Source organism: Hyaena hyaena, unplaced genomic scaffold, assembly GCF_003009895.1.
Source record: "Hyaena hyaena isolate Hyena2069 unplaced genomic scaffold, ASM300989v1 scaffold_187, whole genome shotgun sequence".
Taxonomy (NCBI): Eukaryota; Metazoa; Chordata; class Mammalia; order Carnivora; family Hyaenidae; genus Hyaena; species Hyaena hyaena.
In genome coordinates this window covers 1,267,794-1,285,543 of record NW_024080820.1, presented here as the reverse complement: position 1 = coordinate 1,285,543, position 17,750 = coordinate 1,267,794, and the positions used below count along the sequence as shown (strand labels likewise).

The 17,750-nt window shown below is 41.4% G+C and overlaps 1 protein-coding gene across 3 annotated transcripts in view; it reads left to right on the top strand.

Annotated features, from left to right (window-relative positions):
• Window positions 1–17,750, top strand: part of FRYL (FRY like transcription coactivator) — a 262,440-nt gene that overhangs the window by 189,024 nt on the left and 55,666 nt on the right. For all 3 annotated transcript variants that reach the window (XM_039241070.1, XM_039241072.1, XM_039241069.1), the window contains exons 30-40: window positions 322–432; window positions 1,266–1,420; window positions 1,725–1,824; window positions 2,986–3,154; window positions 8,019–8,278; window positions 8,644–8,784; window positions 11,967–12,135; window positions 14,730–14,814; window positions 15,361–15,473; window positions 16,433–16,583; window positions 17,245–17,348. In XM_039241070.1, coding sequence (XP_039097001.1) covers window positions 322–432; window positions 1,266–1,420; window positions 1,725–1,824; window positions 2,986–3,154; window positions 8,019–8,278; window positions 8,644–8,784; window positions 11,967–12,135; window positions 14,730–14,814; window positions 15,361–15,473; window positions 16,433–16,583; window positions 17,245–17,348 — 1,558 coding nt within the window. The remainder of the gene's footprint in view (window positions 1–321; window positions 433–1,265; window positions 1,421–1,724; window positions 1,825–2,985; window positions 3,155–8,018; window positions 8,279–8,643; window positions 8,785–11,966; window positions 12,136–14,729; window positions 14,815–15,360; window positions 15,474–16,432; window positions 16,584–17,244; window positions 17,349–17,750) is intronic.

Genomic DNA, 17,750 nt, shown 5'->3' with positions numbered 1-17,750 from the left:
CCAAAATTTAAATACCATTTTCTTAAAGAACTGAGAATTGCCTTTTTTTCCCTACTTAAGTACTTCTTCTGGTCTTTTTTCCCCCTCTCTCTTCCATTATTATTCAAACTCCATGCCTAATTTGGTATCACCCATTCATTTACTACTCCTAACAAGTTAATTAGTTTCAAAAATTGCTATTAATTACGCTTTTCTTTGTAAAGAGTTAAAGGTATTGTGGCCACATAAGCATGAATAAAAATATCCTGCCTCTTCTCATTAAGCAACCAACATATAACCTCGTAAATGTTTTAAATGTAATTCTGATATTATTGTTTGAAGGCTATGTCTGCTGTACTGTGTTGTGGCCCTGTTGCAGATAATGTAGGACTGTCATCAGATGGCTATTTGTACAAATGGTTGGATAACATTTTGGACTCTCTGGACAAAAAGGTAATTATGACAGTTCCTTTAAGATTTTGCAATAAATGGCATTGCATTATTTGGAGTTACGGTATGACCCACTGAAAACAAGTCTTTTTTTTTTTGTTTTAACATAAGATAGGTTAGAATATAAACAAAAAATATATTATATAAAATTAAATAGGAGTCAACAACTTAAGAATTTTCTACTTCTTATTTATTACATAAATGTTAATTTTTATAGGATTAATACAGCTATATATATATGTATATATATATATATATATATATATCTCACAATAGGGTTCTCAATCTATAATATATTAATATAGAATACACTGAGCTCCATGGAAGGAAATATGTTATTTGTTATGCACAATTTCATTTTTTTGACCACTCCCCAATTAATCTTTCTTGTCTTCCCAACTCTTTATTCTCCTACTGTACATGCACAGACCTCACAATTTAAAATAGAACTCACATTTTTTTCCCCCTCAGAATAATTTTTCTATTAGGTTATCCAAGACAAGAATAAAGCTTGATAAAAATAACTGGAGAAGTTAATAACTCACTTTTCTGAAAGCCCTGAATCACTGTTCATGTTCACCAGCCGCCCTCAGGGCTACACTGGAGAAGAGAATTGCACTACTTAGAGTCTTGTGTAGAAAGCAAGAGACCAAGTATAATTTATCCATGTCATTTGTTTCCTTTTGGCTGAATAAAATGAGAAGAGGTTGAACAAAAGGAGACTGAGTTTTGTGCTTAAATACAATAAGTATATACACTATATTATTTGAATAAACATACACAGAAGTAGTTATAGAAGTTTCTTTCTCCTGGGCAATCTTGTGACCTTTACGTAGGTTCATCAGTTGGGCTGTGAAGCAGTTACGTTACTGCTGGAGCTGAACCCGGATCAGAGCAACCTGATGTACTGGGCTGTGGATCGATGCTACACTGGTTCCAAGAGAGTGGCGGCTGGCTGCTTTAAAGCCATAGCTAATGTCTTCCAGAACAGGTACTCTAGATACTGGCTTCCATATTTAATCTAGCTTTGTCTTTTTAAAGAAAAATACTGTGAAACCAATATTTCGTTTCTCCGAGCTCTAATGAAATTTAACCAAACTAAGAATAACGATCACCACGCATCTGTTGTACCTTTTGCCTTAAAAACAAACAAAAAAACCCAAAACCAAAAAAAACACCTAGTCACTTCATTGGCTTAAAATCTGGACGTCTGCAGCCTTACCTTTTGTATATCATATTTGTTAACGGTATGAAAGCCTCTAAACTTTTACCTAACATGTGAAATTTGTCCCTAGGGATTATCAGTGTGACACGGTGATGCTTCTAAATCTGATACTGTTTAAAGCAGCTGATTCTTCTCGAAGCATCTATGAGGTTGCTATGCAACTTTTACAGGTCTGTATGCAAACATTAGTTAAAACACTTTTTAAAGTTTATTTATTTTTTGAGAGAGAAAGAGTGTGAGCAGGGAACGGGCAGAGAGAGAAGGAGAGTGTAGAGCTCAAGCAGAGATCAAGAGTCAGATGCTTAACTGACTGAACCACCCAGGCACCCATAGTTAAAATATTTCTTATTGAGGCTATCTATTCTTGCCTTGAAAGTCTATAAATATTTTCAGTGGGGAGACATGGTATCAATTCCTGATTATCACTACAAATAGAAGACAAAGATAATACAGGTACTTAAGTCTAAATAATACAGACTGTTGTATTACAAAGGGGTTGTGTATGTACTCCCACACACATGCACGTGTATGTGCCTGTATGTGTGCAAGTACTTGTAAAAATTGGGTGTCAGTACCTATATGTGCATGTATTCTGCTCAACAGTTAAGAATAATGTGAGCCAGATGATTTTTTGAGAACCAAGTAAAAAGCAATTAGCTCTTTAATGAGCTTGTGTAATTTTTCTTTATTAGACTGAGAAAAATAACATAGAAAGTTTACTTCCCAAGCATGGCTCTACTATTGTCATACAATATCTAACTGTTGATAGGGTGAGGTTTTTTTCACTCTTAACCAAGAATGAGATTCAAGTAAATCCTGATTTTTCTAGAGGGTTTGAAGTGGTATTGATGCTGGTTGTGATTGTCTCGGGAATTATACCCCAATGTCATAATTAATTAAGTAGAAAGTTCGGTTGTGTCACTTCTATATATAGTGTAATGTTAAAAGAATTTTTAAATCATATTTCTTGTTTGATCTGTATTTAACCAAGATCTGTTTGAAGACTTTTTTCCCCTTATACATGTTTCATATAATCCTGTTTTTGAACTGGAAAGTGGTCAGTTTTCTTCAAGTAATGGTATAGTAAGTTGCTCAAGTCTTTTTCAGACTACTACCCCAAACCATCGGCATTAAGCACAAGGAATATAAAGCCTTGTAAACAATTACAGATCTTTTGCAAAGATTTCTGGGAATTGGAAACTAATATCTGAAGTACTTTGCAGTATACATACCTATATAGTTTTTAAGCTGGAATAATTCTTGCGAGAAGATTTTATTCTTTAATTATAGCTGAAATTCAGAGGACTCATAAAATCTTGACATTCCTGCAGATCCTGGAACCGAAGATGTTTCGCTATGCTCACAAGTTGGAAGTTCAGAGAACAGATGGAGTACTCAGCCAGCTGTCTCCTCTGCCACACCTCTATTCTGTCTCATATTATCAGTTGTCCGAGGAGTTAGCAAGGGCTTATCCTGAGCTAACTCTCGCCATGTTCTCAGGTATGATCACTGAACTGGTTAGTGGGTTTTTGTTAGCAATCATTTTCAATAGCTACCTTTAGGACATTTTAAATATATGAAATTTGAGGTTGAATCAGAACAAAACATGTCTTTAAAGTTTTATTTCTTTATTTAAGTAATCTTAAATACCACATGTGGGGCTCAAACTCGTGACCCCGAGATCAAGAGTCGCGCACTCCTGTGACTGAGCCAGCCAGGCACCAGGCGCCCCAAAAACAAAACATGTCTTTATGTGAGAGAATGTTTTTTTTTCTTTTATAAGAACTCTTAATACTAATCCCCCTCATGATATGTAAATTTCTTAGTAATGAAGTCTTTCCCAGGCTTCTCATTTTGCCTTCCTTCACCCCAACAAAGAAAGGGGGAAAAATGGAGAAGGCTTCACATGCAATTTAAAAACATTTCTTGGAGGGGTGCGTGGGTAGCTCAGTTGATTGAATAGCAGACTCTTGATTTCGGTTCAGGTCATAATCTTGCAGTTTCCGAATGGAGCCCAACATTAGGCTGCCCACTGACAGTGCAGAGCCTTTTGGGGATTCTCTCTGCCCCTCCCCTGCTTCTGTGTGCGTGCATGCTTTTTCTCTCTCTCAAAAAAATGAGCTTTAAAGAACATAATTAAATTAAAACATTTCTCAGGGCACCTGGGTGGCTCCGTCAGTTAAGCTTCTGACTCTTGATTTCGGCGCACGTGATGATCTCACAGTTTGTGAGATTGAGCCTTGTGTTGGGCTCTGCACTGACAGCACAGAGTGTACTTAGAACTCTCTCTCTCCCTCTCTCTGCCCCACCCCCCTTGCCTGCACACATATTCTTTCTCTCTCTCTCTCTTTCTCTCAAAATAAATAAAAAAGTAAACATTTAAAAAATAAAACTAGGGGTGCGTGGGTGACTCAGGTAAGCAAATGACTCTTGATTTCGGTTCTGATTGTGATCTCATGGTATGTGAGAGTGAGCCTCACATCAGGCTCAAGCACACGGAATATGCTTGGGATTCTCTCTGTGAACCCTCTCTGTCCCTCCCACATTCTTTCTCTCTCTTTCAAAATAAAAAAAATGGGGATGCCTGAGTGGCTCAGTTGGTTAAGCATCTGACTATTGGTTTTTGGCTCAGGTCATGATATCATGGTTTTGTGAGTTCAAGCATCAGGCTCTGTGCCTGCTTGGGATTCTCTGTCTCTTTCTGTCTCTCTCTGTCTCTCTGTCTCTCTGTCTCTTTCTCTTTCTCTCTCTCTCTCTCTGCCCCTTCCCCACTTGCTCTGTAAGAACAACCTGGAATCATAAGGAAAGGGCCAGCAGTGCCTTAAGCTAAACTATCGCTTAGGATCCCACATTGCTTTCTTTTTTTAATAGTTTATCTTTGAGACAGAGAGAGACGGAACATGAGCTGGGGAGCGGGCAGAGAGAGAGGGAGACAGAATCTGAAGCAGGCTCCAGGTTCTGAGCTGCCAGCACAGAACCCGATGTGGGGCTCGAACCCATGAACTGCGAGATCGTGACCTGAGCCAAAGTCAGACACTTAACCGACTGAGCCACCCAGGTGCCCCCCCCACATTGCTTTCTGGTTCAATTTCCTTTCTTGGGACCAACAACTATTCCTGACACAAGTGTGTAAAACAGAGGGACTATGTGTCCGGTGAGCTGTTCTCTCTGTCGGGATCTCCCAAGACACAGCTTTAGGACAATTTTTGTTTAAAATCTAGTTTAACCTTCTGCCCAGTGGACACTATTACAAGTGCGCCTGCAGTACTTTATCCTTTCACTGCAGAGTTCGTTGTAACACCGGACACTTCGCTGGGCTTTCAACTTTTCACTTGTACCAAGATCTTATTTTAGTCTGAGAATTGGACATGCACCCGAGGGCATCCAGAGGATTAGAAAGCTCTGCTGTGGACCCTGCCTTTCATTTAACCTCAAGACATGGTGGCCTCAGCCTTCTTTGGGCAGCTTTCCACAGCATCCATCTCAGTAGTAGAAATATTTCCCTTCCCTCACTGCCCTGTAACATTCATTTCTGAAAGTGGTTTCCCTGTTTGGCTTGTGCTGGTAGATGGCAGTGACCGTGCCCCCTTCCTTTTCCATAACTCCCACAGTCCTGACAGCCTTTTCAGGGTCAAGGTGGATGGCCGTGGGTGCCAGGCAGTGGCTGCCATGATCACGGATGCGGCTGCTGGCCTTCTTCTCAGAAAGCAGAGCGGCCCAGCGGAGTCTCAGCACTTAAGAAACTGGTCGGTATGGCAGCTGACATGCGTGTGGACCGTGCCCACGGCTCAGCCGTCTTGTCACTTTTCTTCAGTTCTGTCTTCAGACAGCCTTGTCATGAAGATCGGTTAATTATAACTCCTTTGCTTAAAATGGTTTATTCTACACCAAAACACAGCCTGTAAACCTACTCAGGGCAGTTCTCACTTTTACCGTTTCCAAGGCGAGATGAGCACAGTACTTGTTAGGGGTTGGCTAGTACAGCTGTCAGTGTGAACTGTGCCCACTTTGGAAGTTGAGGGTCCCTCCCCTTCCGCTTTCTGGGACCAATTGCGATAATCTTCAAAGGTTGTCCACTCCCTGGCTCTTCCCATCATTTTCCTCCTTTACACCCACTTCTGACCTGTCCCCTGCCCCTTTACCTTGCCTCGAGTGTCTACATCCACTTGTGTCATGTTCTCAGCCCCCGTGCATCTTCATAAATAGCCTTAGGACTCCATTAGCCTGAGTTTGCTCTCTGTAAACTTACTGAAGTTTGCTGAATCGAATCACTAGCTTCTGGTCTTCAGTCTGTTGGCTACTTTGCCCAGCAATTAATGTTAGTCACCTGACATTTATTAAAATTTTGACCTCTTTTGATTTCTAGAAATTTAGTATTTCCTAGTTTTCCTTCTACTGTGAGCTATCCCTTTTCTGTCACTTTTGGTGGATTCTTTTCTTCTATCTTAAGTATTCGAGTTCCCCAAGTTCCATCGCAGACCTCTTTCTCAGGAGGCCCTATCTGAGGGAGGCCATTGCTGTTGCTGTTGCCCCAGCTCCCACACACACCACCTCTCCCCTAGTCACATCTCTTCATTCAACTACTTTGAGAGCTCCAGGTTTTTCATTTCATACCAGAGGCACTAACATCAATAGGAGGGATCCTTGTAAAAAGTCAGAATTGAATATATTCAATTTCTGAATATTTCCGGTTATAACCAGAAAGCATTGGACTGAGCACCTGACCGGCAGTATTTTGAATGTGCACAGTAATCCCACGAGGCAACTTCTTATGTTGTCCTCTTCTTACACAATTGTAAATTCAGGATCAGAGGGTGACAGGTTGGCCCTCGGACAAGCAGCTTGCTTGTGGTAGAGCTGGGATTTGAACCCACGTGTGTGCAGTTCTAGAGCCATGTTCCAAATCACTACACTTCTGTACACTCCTTTTCTAAAAAAATGCTTATTTTTGAGGTGGGGATGATTATCCAATGCAGACTCTGCACTGAAAGCAGAGAACCTGATATGGGGCTTGAACTCAATAACTTTGAGATCATGACCTGAGCTGAGGTCGGACGCCCAACTGATGGAGCCACCCAGGTCAGGTGCCCCTATATTTACTCCTTTTAATGAATAAATAACTACAAGGCCTGGTGGGCAAAAGGCGGGCCAAGCACAAAGTGACTTTTGGAAACTTAACCATGTATCAAGGCACATGGGCTTTGCAATCCACCTTGTGCTTGAATTCTCTGGTACACGATTTGTTTCTGACTTAGGTGGATTACTTTGACTCTGTCCACCTCACTGATTTATCACCATCATCAAATGAGATGAGTGTGAAAGTAACAAGTACATCATAGGAGTCTCCCCTGTATAGAACCAAAATATGGAGATTTTTCATGGGTCAATTTAATCTATGTATAAAGACTGTCTTTTACCGTATAATGACATTTATGTATTGAGGTAAAAAGACCTCATAAAATTTACCATATTAATCATTTTAGGTGTATATAGTTCAGTAGTGTTCAGTATGTTTACATTGTTGTGAAATAGATCTCTAGAAAATTTTCACCCTGTCGAGCAGAAACTATATCCACTAAACAACTTTCCTTTTGCCCCAACTCCCTACCTGCTGCTAACCACCATTGTACTTTCTCTTTCTATGAAATTGATTCTTTTAGATATCTCCTATAAAAAGAATCATTTAATATTTGTATTTTTGTCTCACTTAGCATAATGACCCCAAGGTTCATTCATGTTGTAGCACAACAGGATTTCCTTCTTTTTTTGAGGTTGTGTAGTATTCCACTGCAAGAATGAATGTGTGTGTGTGTGTATGTGTATATACATATATATACACTTGTGTATACATATGTGTATGTATATACATGTATATGTACATAACACATTTTGTTTATCCATCCACTTGTCAGTGGACATTTGGATTGCTTCCACCTCTTGGCTGTTGTGGGTAGTGCTATAAACATAAACATGGTATGCAAATCTTTGAGACCCTGCTTTCAGTTTTTTACGATGTATATACAGAAGTGGGATTGCTGGATGATACGGTAGTTCTGATTTTAATTTTCTGAGGAGCTCCCATTGTGGTTGCACCATCTTACACTCCTACCAACATGCGTAACTATCTATATGTCTCAGCCACCAAAGTATTTTATATAAAAGCAAGGAGCTAATTTTTGTTAGTTGTTAATTTCCTTGATGATGTCATCGAAGTGAAGTTTATTAAAAGGAGAAACAGCGCTCAAAAGTGTTAAAAGTAATCAATACACCGTGGCTTCTTTTTTAATTATTGAAATTAATTACAAATCAAAGGACACCGAAATGATCCCGGTTGTTCCCTCTTTTGGCTTGTTTTTCATTACAGAGATAAGCCAGAGAATCCAGACCGCCCACCCTGCTGGGAGGCAGGTAATGCTGCACTATCTGTTACCATGGATGAACAACATCGAGCTGGTAGATTTAAGACCTTTGCCCACAGCAAGGCGACACGACGAAGATGAAGACGACTCCTTGAAAGACCGAGAACTTATGGTGACTAGCAGGCGCTGGCTGCGAGGAGAAGGCTGGGGGTCTCCACAAGCCACTGCGATGGTTCTGAACAACCTCATGTACATGACAGCGAAGGTAAATTGGGCTTTGGGTTGGCGGTTGCTGCACAGGGTCGTTGAGTGAAGAGGAGTAAAAACGGTTAGACATAGCTGAAGAGATTAGGTAATCCCATGATAGCCAAACGGGTGATGCTTTATAAATTCCTGTATTCAGAGCACTTCTCATTAGATAGAAAATGGGTTTGGGGGGAGGAGACGATATCATATATGATTAATGATACTTAGGTGTGGATTTGTGGAAAGAAATGATTATCCCTCTAGAGTATGGAAAAGATTCAAGCTGTGTATAAAAACATCATTTTCCAATGTTGCGCGGCGTGACAAGTTTGGCGTTGCATAAACAGTCATCACTGACGTGTGCGTTGTGTGTCCTGCGTCTAGTATGGCGATGAGCTGGCCTGGTCGGAGGTGGAGAACGTGTGGACCACACTTGCAGATGGCTGGCCGAAAAACCTGAAAATCATTTTGCACTTTCTGATCAGCATTTGTGGAGTGAATAGTGAACCGAGCCTCTTGCCTTACGTATGTATTCAGGTTCATTTAAAAAAAATGTTTTTTAATAATATTTACCTGGTTTCTCGTAGCAGCAGCGTATGGGCAGCAGTAGCCCGGCAGAGGTGAAGCCAGGGTCACAGTGAGGACCCAGCCGGGAAATAGCACATGCGTTTATTCACTGCTTCATTCAACCGATATCATCTAGCCTTTATTACAGGCCGGGTTCTCTTCTAGGTTCCGGGCATTTCAATCCCGGTGGGTGGTAGAGATTTGATTCTTTGAACCTTCACCTAATTTATTTAATGAATAAATCAGTAAGTTAATAAAGTATGGTTTTGGTGAGGGCTACGAAGGAAAGTTGCAGCGTAGTGAGGGTGAATAACTGCGGGACCGCAGCTCTCTGAGCGGATTGGAGATGACCCTCGAGCAGAAGCGATATTGAAGGGAGACCACAAAATGGAGGACGTTTGTCCTTTCTGCTAGGCAGGAGCTGGATGTGAGCGCCGAGCGGTGCGTGAGGGCTCCGTGCCTACCGAAGGCTGCAAGGGAAAGCGTGAGGAGAGATGCAGTGAAGAATGTCACAGCCTTTACCTTCTAGAGGGAAAGCAGTACTTAATCTGCTCAAGTTGAGAGAATAACAGGAAACTGTCATACATGAGGGGGAAACTGGATCCACCCGGGCACACAAGCGCACCCGTGTGTGTACAGACATCAGTGTCAGCCCCGCGGGGGCGTCTCCTAACAGTGTGGTCCACAGGAGAACAGCTCTGCAGAATGTTGCTGTAAACGTTCTTGCAGTCCTGCCTCACACAAGCCCTTTCAGCGCTTTGCTCCGCCTAACACTTCCCGGGTTAACACGGTACCACAAGCGTTCTTGAGGCATGCCACAGGCCTGACGGCCACTGAGAAGCTCCCAGAGGAGGCTGGGTGTGCGGTACAAAGCTACAGGCCTCACATTACCTCTCTGAGCCCATCTCCTGATGTTCTCCCCCCCCCCCCCCCCCCCCCCCCCCCCCCCCCCCCCCCTGCCCCAGGCCATGCTGACACCCTTGCCGCCCCGCCCTGNCCCGGGTTAACACGGTACCACAAGCGTTCTTGAGGCATGCCACAGGCCTGACGGCCACTGAGAAGCTCCCAGAGGAGGCTGGGTGTGCGGTACAAAGCTACAGCAGCCACTTTCCCTCTCTGAGCCTATCTCCTGATGTTCTCCGCCATCCCCCCCCCCCCCCAGGCTCCCTGCCCCAGGCCATGCTGACACCCTTGCCGCCCCGCCCTGTGGCATTCCCAACCTGGGGCCTCCGCACTTTCCCTAAGTAGCCACGTTGCTCGCTCCCTCACCTCCTTCAGGTCTTCCCTCAGATGTCCTTTGTCCCCGAGGCCCTTGCTGGTCCTCCTGTGGAAGACTGCAGATACCCTGTCCCCAGCCCTCCTCTCTTTTTGCTTTCCCTGCTTGGTTGATTTTCCCAGCACTTCTCATCATCGAGCATATATTTTACCTTTTTGCCTCTGTCAGGCCAGTAACTTCTCCTCGCGAGCAGGAATTTTGTCTGTGTGGTTCACTGCTGTCCCCCCAGAGCCTGGAGCAGGGCCTGGCACTTACACGCTACCCATTCACTGGGTGGATGGATGAGTGAGTTGGGCGGGGAGAAGGAGCAGGCATGAAGTTATAACTCCCAAGAAGCCAAGGTGAAACTCAGGGAATAACCAGTTGCCAGGAACTTAAAAGGAACTATTTTTAATGACAATAATAATTTCTTAACGAGGTCTTCTGAATCGCTTATTATAGGCCAGGCACAGTACAGGCACCGCGTCTACATTGTTTCATTTCATTCGCAGAATAGATCTGCGTTTGCTAAGTTTACTGCAGTTTTACACAGGAATAAAGCCGGGCAGAGACCAGAGTAACTTCCTCCGCGTGACACAGCCATTTAGCTCTGTCACTTAGTAGAGTGACAACCCAGATCTGTTGGTGAAAGTTTGGGAAAGCTTTGCGGAGAAGGCACTGGTGTAGGGGTGGAGCTGGGGCTTGAAGACTTGACCAGATTGAGGGGGGTCCTCAGAGTCAGACAGATTAAAGGCACAGGGGCCGGAGGACACCCGTCAGGATCTGAGGTGACTGAACCAGAGAACAGAGAATTAGCAAATAGAGCAGGTTGCAGAGGTACAGAGCTGTGTGTAGGCCAGTTATCAGTGTAGGCCGGGTAATCATTAAGATGTCTGGTATGATATAATATAGCACATTTTAAGATTTGCCCCGGGCTCGTGTGAATCAGAGTTTCTCAGCTGTCTGTGTGCTAATGAATCACCAGGGTGTCTGGTTCTGGGTTGGAGGGTGGGGCCTGAGATTCTGTATTTCTAGCAGCTCCCAGAGGTGCTGCCTGTGCCGGCAGACCACATGTTTCAAAGTTGCAAGGGTTGAAGTACAAAGGAAAAAGAGATAGGCTGATCAGTTACTAAGCGATTCAATAATGCATGTTGCCGACAGGCAGTATACATAGTACTAAAATGTTTCTTTTTCACTTACATTAACTCATACTCTGTGCTTTCACTTATGTAACTCCTACTCTGTGCTAGGCATGTTTAAAATGCTTTATTAAATCTTATGTAATCCTAACACGCTATATGGAATATGAGCTTTTGTACCCATTTGGCAGAAGAGAAAATTGAGAGTAACTGTCCAATTGCATAGCTAGAAAGTGTCTACACTGCAGTCCAGGCTGTGCAGTCTGGAGTCCAGTTCTAGTTCCGTGCTTTTCATCACTACTCTGTACTGCTGGGTTCGATATGGAGCATAGGAAAAGCAGAATAAAAACCAAATTCTGGGTCTGAAGTCTGACCACCTGAAAATAACAGGAAATTTGGGATGATATTATGAATTGAAATCTTTCCATTAAAAAAGAAACTGATTTATAGAAAAGCCATTAGCTTTTGCTTTTCTTAAAAAAAAAAAAAAAAGTAAAGTATAGATACAGTGGAAACCATTAAACAATATCAAGTCACCCCAATCAAAAATAATGCCAGGGGCCGGAGGGGGGACTGTATTATTTAGAGAGCCGACTAAGGTCCTGTTGCTGATCGATGTTCACATTGAAGCTGTGCTTATTCCTCTACTATTTAAAGTCAAGTTTATCTGATAAAATCTGTTTCAAGACCAATTTATGAAATAAAACGTTTGCTTTTTCTTCTCCGAACAATTTCTGTTGTTACAGGTGAAGAAAGTTATTGTTTATTTAGGTAGAGACAAAACAATGCAGTTGCTGGAGGAGCTGGTGCGTGAGCTGCAGCTGACAGATCCCGTCAGCTCGGGGGTCACCCACATGGACAACCCCCCGTATTACCGCATCACTTCCAGCTACAAAATCCCTTCTGTCACCTCAGGTGAGAAATTATTTGAAACTGATACCTTGGTCTCAAAAGAGAAACTTTACATCCTTGTTCGCCTCAGCAAGCATTTGCCTTAAACATCATCAGGAAGAGCAAAGTGCCCCATGTCAGGTTCCGCACTGCGCATGAAGCGTGCTTAGGATTCCCTCCCTCTGTCTTTTTCTCCCTGTGCCCCCCCACCCCCGCACTTGCTCTCTCTAAAATTAAGAAAGAAAGAAAAAAACAAAAGCAAACATGAGTCATGTGTGGTAATTAACCTGACAAGACTTTGTAAATCCTCATATAAGTGAAGAAGTTTGACAGTGTAAGAAGAATTCTCAATATTACAGAGGGAAACCTATTTACATAATGTATTTGGAACTGGAATATAGATTTATATATCCTTATACAACAAGCATTTTTTAAAGTTTATTTATTTATTTTGAGACAGAGAGCGAACAAGCAGGGGAGGGGCAGAAAGAGAGGAAGAGAGAGAGAATCCCAAACAGGCTCCGCGTTGTCAGCACAGAGCCCAGAGCAGGGCTCGAACTCATGAACCATGAAATCATGACCTGAGACGAAACCAAGAGTCAAATGCTTAACCTACTGAGCCACCCAGGCACCCTCTCCCCTTCTACAACAAGCATTTTTTAATGAATATTATTAGTGTGTTAAATATAAAAAGGCTTACTTATTGAATTATTTTGTAATTTCATAATATAATTATTTGGGCATATATTATACAGTCATGTAAGTGTTCTGTGTATATATATATATATATATACACACACACACACACACACACAGGTATAGTTATTGTATTTTAAGTTAAAGAAACTATTACCTGAGGGAATAACTTCCACTGAAAATCAGTATAATACTGGGACTATTTTAGATTACATTTCCATGAAATTATTTGTCATTCAGCTCATATTGAATGTTTCTGGCACGTTAATAACATGTGTATAATTAGAAATCTTTTATAGTTTATTTTTTGGCATCTATCTTCATCTCTTAGCTCTTTTTGTTCTATTTTGTAAGGGATTTCTAATAACACTTCCACTGAATGCTTTTCATGTTTTTAGTTCTGAAGTATTTATTCTTTAATTAGTTTTTTTTTTAGGAGCACCTTATTCATGTTTCACGGTTGGACTGTCTTCCTTATCTGATAAAGTTTTCTTCTCCCAGCAAAAGTTCCTATTTTCTCTATGTGGTTCCATTTTGATTTGTCTTAGTAAAAGCTTTTCTCAAAAGTCTACCAATTCTAGTTCTGTCTTTTGATAAAGAGTGGAGTTTTTAAAAGTTGATTGGGGGACACCTGAGTGGCTCAGTTGGTTCGAGCCTCTGACTTGGGCTCAGGTCATGATCTTGCCTGGAGCCTGCTTTGGATTCTGTGTCTCCGTCTGTCTCTCCCCCCTCCCTTCTTCATGCTCTGTCTCTCTCTCTCTCTCTCTCTCTCTCAAAAATAATAAACATTAAAAAAATTTTTTTAAGTTGATTGGATGTTTTGTAGGTATACATGGAGTTTATTTGTTGTATGATGATTTCAGTGATGTAAGCGTCTATAGGTCTCTTCTCTTAGACAGCTAATCAGATTCCCCAGACAAAATTCTACTAGTCATCTACCTAAAGGAGAGGGTGTAGGGCTGCATGTGTCTGTGTGTGTGTGTGTGTGTGTGTGTGTGTGTGTGTGTGTGAGTGTGTGTGTACAAATACATATAAACCATAGACACACACACAGCATAGTCTTTAAGCCTTCTGGTAGCCCCATGGGGTGAGAAAGTTTCAATGCAGTACAATCTCTAATTTAGATGTATATTTTCATTCAAGTCCCCTATTCTCAGTAAAGTTCTTACTCTTTCAGCTGTAATTATGTGCTCTCGTCCAGAAATCTTTGATTTACTCTTATCAGAAAAAATTTCTGGACGTGGAGAGAGACAGCTACCCCGTTACAAGAGGGAAGGGCATAGATCTTGGGGACCAATTACCTCTGAAATAGATTTTCAATCAAGCCTGCCATTTTAGCAACACCTTCAGAGAGTACTCCCAGAGGTACTCAAACTATGAATTCCTGAGCCTTTTGGAGGTTCGACAAAACAGATAAGGAAGCTTCTTGGTTTTCCCCACTACCAGCTTAAGTTTCAGCCTTCTTAAAGTTCAATTACTTGTCCATTTGTTTTCAAACATCCAGAATTTTGTTGATGTTGTCTCCTTTCCCTCTTGGTTGTTATGAGTATGTTCCTTCTTATTAAAAAAATTTTTTTAATGTTTATTTTTAGAGAGAGAGAGACAGAGCGAGAGTAGCGGAGGGGCAGAGAGAGAAAGAGAGAGAGACACACACACAGAATCCGAAGCAGGCTCCCGGCTCTGAGCTGTCAGCCCAGAGCCCGATGCGGGGCTCAAACCCATGAACCATGAGATCATGACCTGAGCCAAAGTCAGATGCTCAACCGACTGAGCCACCCAGGCACCCTGAGTACATTCCTTTCTAACAGTCACCTTGCTCTCATGTTAGTGGAGTTTTAAGATCTGGAATTTTGAAACCTTTTGTTCTTACTGAGTTATCCCAGGCTTTAAGTTCACAGATACTATTTAATTCCTGATTGCAGGAACTACTTCCAGTAGCAATACAATGGTAGCTCCCATAGATGGCAATCCTGATAATAAGCCCATAAAAGAGAGTATTGAAGAGAGGTAAGTACCTCTTGGTTCTTCAGTAGACTTTCAGTTTGACAGATACTGATTATCAGGATAAATGATAATTTCTGTGTTGCAATGTATATTTCAAAATTCTCGTGAAGAAATACATTTCCGTTTTGGAAATTTTCCACATTGACTGTTTCATCATTAAAATACTGACATGCTAGATTCTTTTATGCACTCTAATGGATGAATAGGTAGAGTATGTTCCGCCTCTTTCTGTGTTGTTTACAGTTTTTGACTTTCCTAAATGGCTATTTACTCTGCCTATTTTTTTTATAATTTTATAAAACGTTATAGGTTTTATCAGAACATTCCCACAGTGTAAGAAAAATCTTCAGGGAGAAATAATTGACTTAAAATCTTAAGCTTTTGAACTCTAAGATGGAAATTAATATATATATATTATTATATACAAGTCATAGTAAACTTTGGCTAGTATTGATGTACTGTGTTCTTTTTTAAACGTAGAAAGTGAAACCGCAAGTACAAATACCATTTTTCCATGAACTGTGACTAACTACACGATCATTCCCATAGCTATGTGCACCTTGACATCTACAGTGGACTAAACAGCCACTTAAACCGTCAACATCACAGACTAGAATCCCGATACAGTAGCAGCTCTGGAGGATCTTATGAAGAAGAAAAAAGTAATAAGTTCCAAATGTTTTTTATCACTACAATGGCGAGGTGTATTATTAATATATTAATGTTAGTAAATATATGTTTTTCTGGTAAATTCTTTCTAAGAAGTGTTGAACTGCCACTGGTGGTGTTCCAGCATAACCCAAAATGTCCTGATTTTGAGGAGAAGCATAAAGGGGGGAAATTTGTTTTAAAAGCACAGGTTCCCTATAGATGAATCAAAAGGAACATAAATTCTTATGAATTTTTCAAGAAGCATCATAGACCCCTGGCTACAGCCTGCTTTCTTTTTTTTTTAATAGTTGGCTCTTTTTCTGTGGATTCATGCTTTATTGAAAAGTTCTCCCTTGCAATTAATTGTAAAGTGAATATCTACCCAAGTCTGTCACTAGAACACTGAGGTAGAGTGGAATAGAAGGGCACAAGCCTTCAGACTGGGAAGGGACCCTGAAGATGATCTAGTCCAATCTCCTTGTTTTGCACATGATGGAACTGAGGTCCAGAGAGGTTAAGTGACTTACCCATGTCACACAGAATTCACATTTCCCGATGTCATTTTTTACTGCACCCTGCAGCCCCACTGCAGTAGAGCAGATTTCCTTTTAAGATGGGTTTGTGTGGACCCTGTCTCAGGAAATTTAGAATTGAGCAACTTACCCGAAGGCTCTTGTGACAAGGCAGCTTTACCTATAATATGGTTTCATGGCTTCGACATGAACTCTGAAATCTCATGAAGCACTAATGTAGTTTTGCTTATAGAACTTGAACGGATATCTCTGTCTCTCTCAATTTTCTGAGTTTGATAATATTTGTATGCAGGTCTTCCTAGCACACCTATGGCAAAAGAGTGGGAAGTTATTTTTTATCACTTTCCAATGCTGTAAACAGTTGGTGTCTTACTAGAGTTTGCGTATGTTGGCAGAAAAGAGATGGTGTAGAAAATGAGATCATTTTATTTTGATAGGTGATTCAATGCCACTTTATTCTAATTGGCGACTGAAAGTGATGGAGCATAATCAAGGAGAGCCACTACCCTTCCCACCAGCTGGAGGCTGCTGGTCACCACTGGTGGATTACTTGCCTGAAACGTCATCACCTGGATTACCTCTTCACAGGTGGACTACAGCGTCATTCCTCTTTTCATATGAGCCAAATCGCTGCTTAATACTTTCAGCTTTCTTTATGCTATCTGACAGCAGAGAATAAAAGCCATTTCTTTCTTGAGATACTGCAACAAATTAGATCCGTGTGTTTAGATTTCAAGAAATCTAAAAACTCAGAATTCTGTTTATTGTGAATATTATTAAATCTACTTCTGCTGCTGCTTTTCTGGGTGTCTGGCATAGTTACTTGACCTTTCTGGGACCCAGTTACTTCCTCTGAAACATATCTTATGGTACTAGGCACTATTGTTCGGGGTTGTGCTACACTGGATTTTACTTAGCAGAATCACAATAGAATAGTTACCGCATTCCTTCAAAATTTATTAATGTATCCAACACGTACTGAACCCCTACTATGTGGCAAGCAGTGTACTAGGTGTCAGGGTTGAAGATGAAGAAAATGTGGCCCTTGCCTTTGGGGAGCCCTTAGCAGGTAATGTTTTTTTCTAGAACCATCACTTAACGGTTTCTTCGGCTATATTTCTTTCCCTCTTTTTTTCTTGAGAAGTTGTATTTTTCCATAAAATACAATATTAAAGGCTTCAAGTAACTGGCATAAGATTTTCTCCAGGTGTGCTCTGCTCAATATTAATATGCCTCTCATTTGTCACAGGTGTAACATAGCCGTGATCCTTTTGACCGATCTGATCATTGATCACAGTGTGAAGGTGGAATGGGGAAGCTACCTCCATCTTCTTCTGCATGCAATTTTTATAGGTAATTAACCGTGCTTCTAACTCAACGTCACATTGTTTCCGTGACAATTTCAAGGCAGTCTGGTTTTTTGGTATTTCTCTTGATCGTTTTTTGATACGTTATTTCCATGACACCTTTTACGATGATTCTCCTGGCCTAGTGGGGTGTTAGTCTGCGCCCCTCTCGTCACCACAAACAGGTCTCTTTGCATTCCCATTCCATCCTGCGCTCCCTCCGCTGCTCACAAACACAGTTACCGCCTAGCAGGAAAAATTCGGTAGCTATACCAAGAGTAAAGTTAACTTACCTCTGGGACTGGAAATTTTCAGAGTAAACGGCAAACTAAGATGGGGTCTAAGTGTTTCTCAAAAGAATGGGATTGTGGACCATCTAATTACTACAGCTGAAAGTCCACCATGCCCT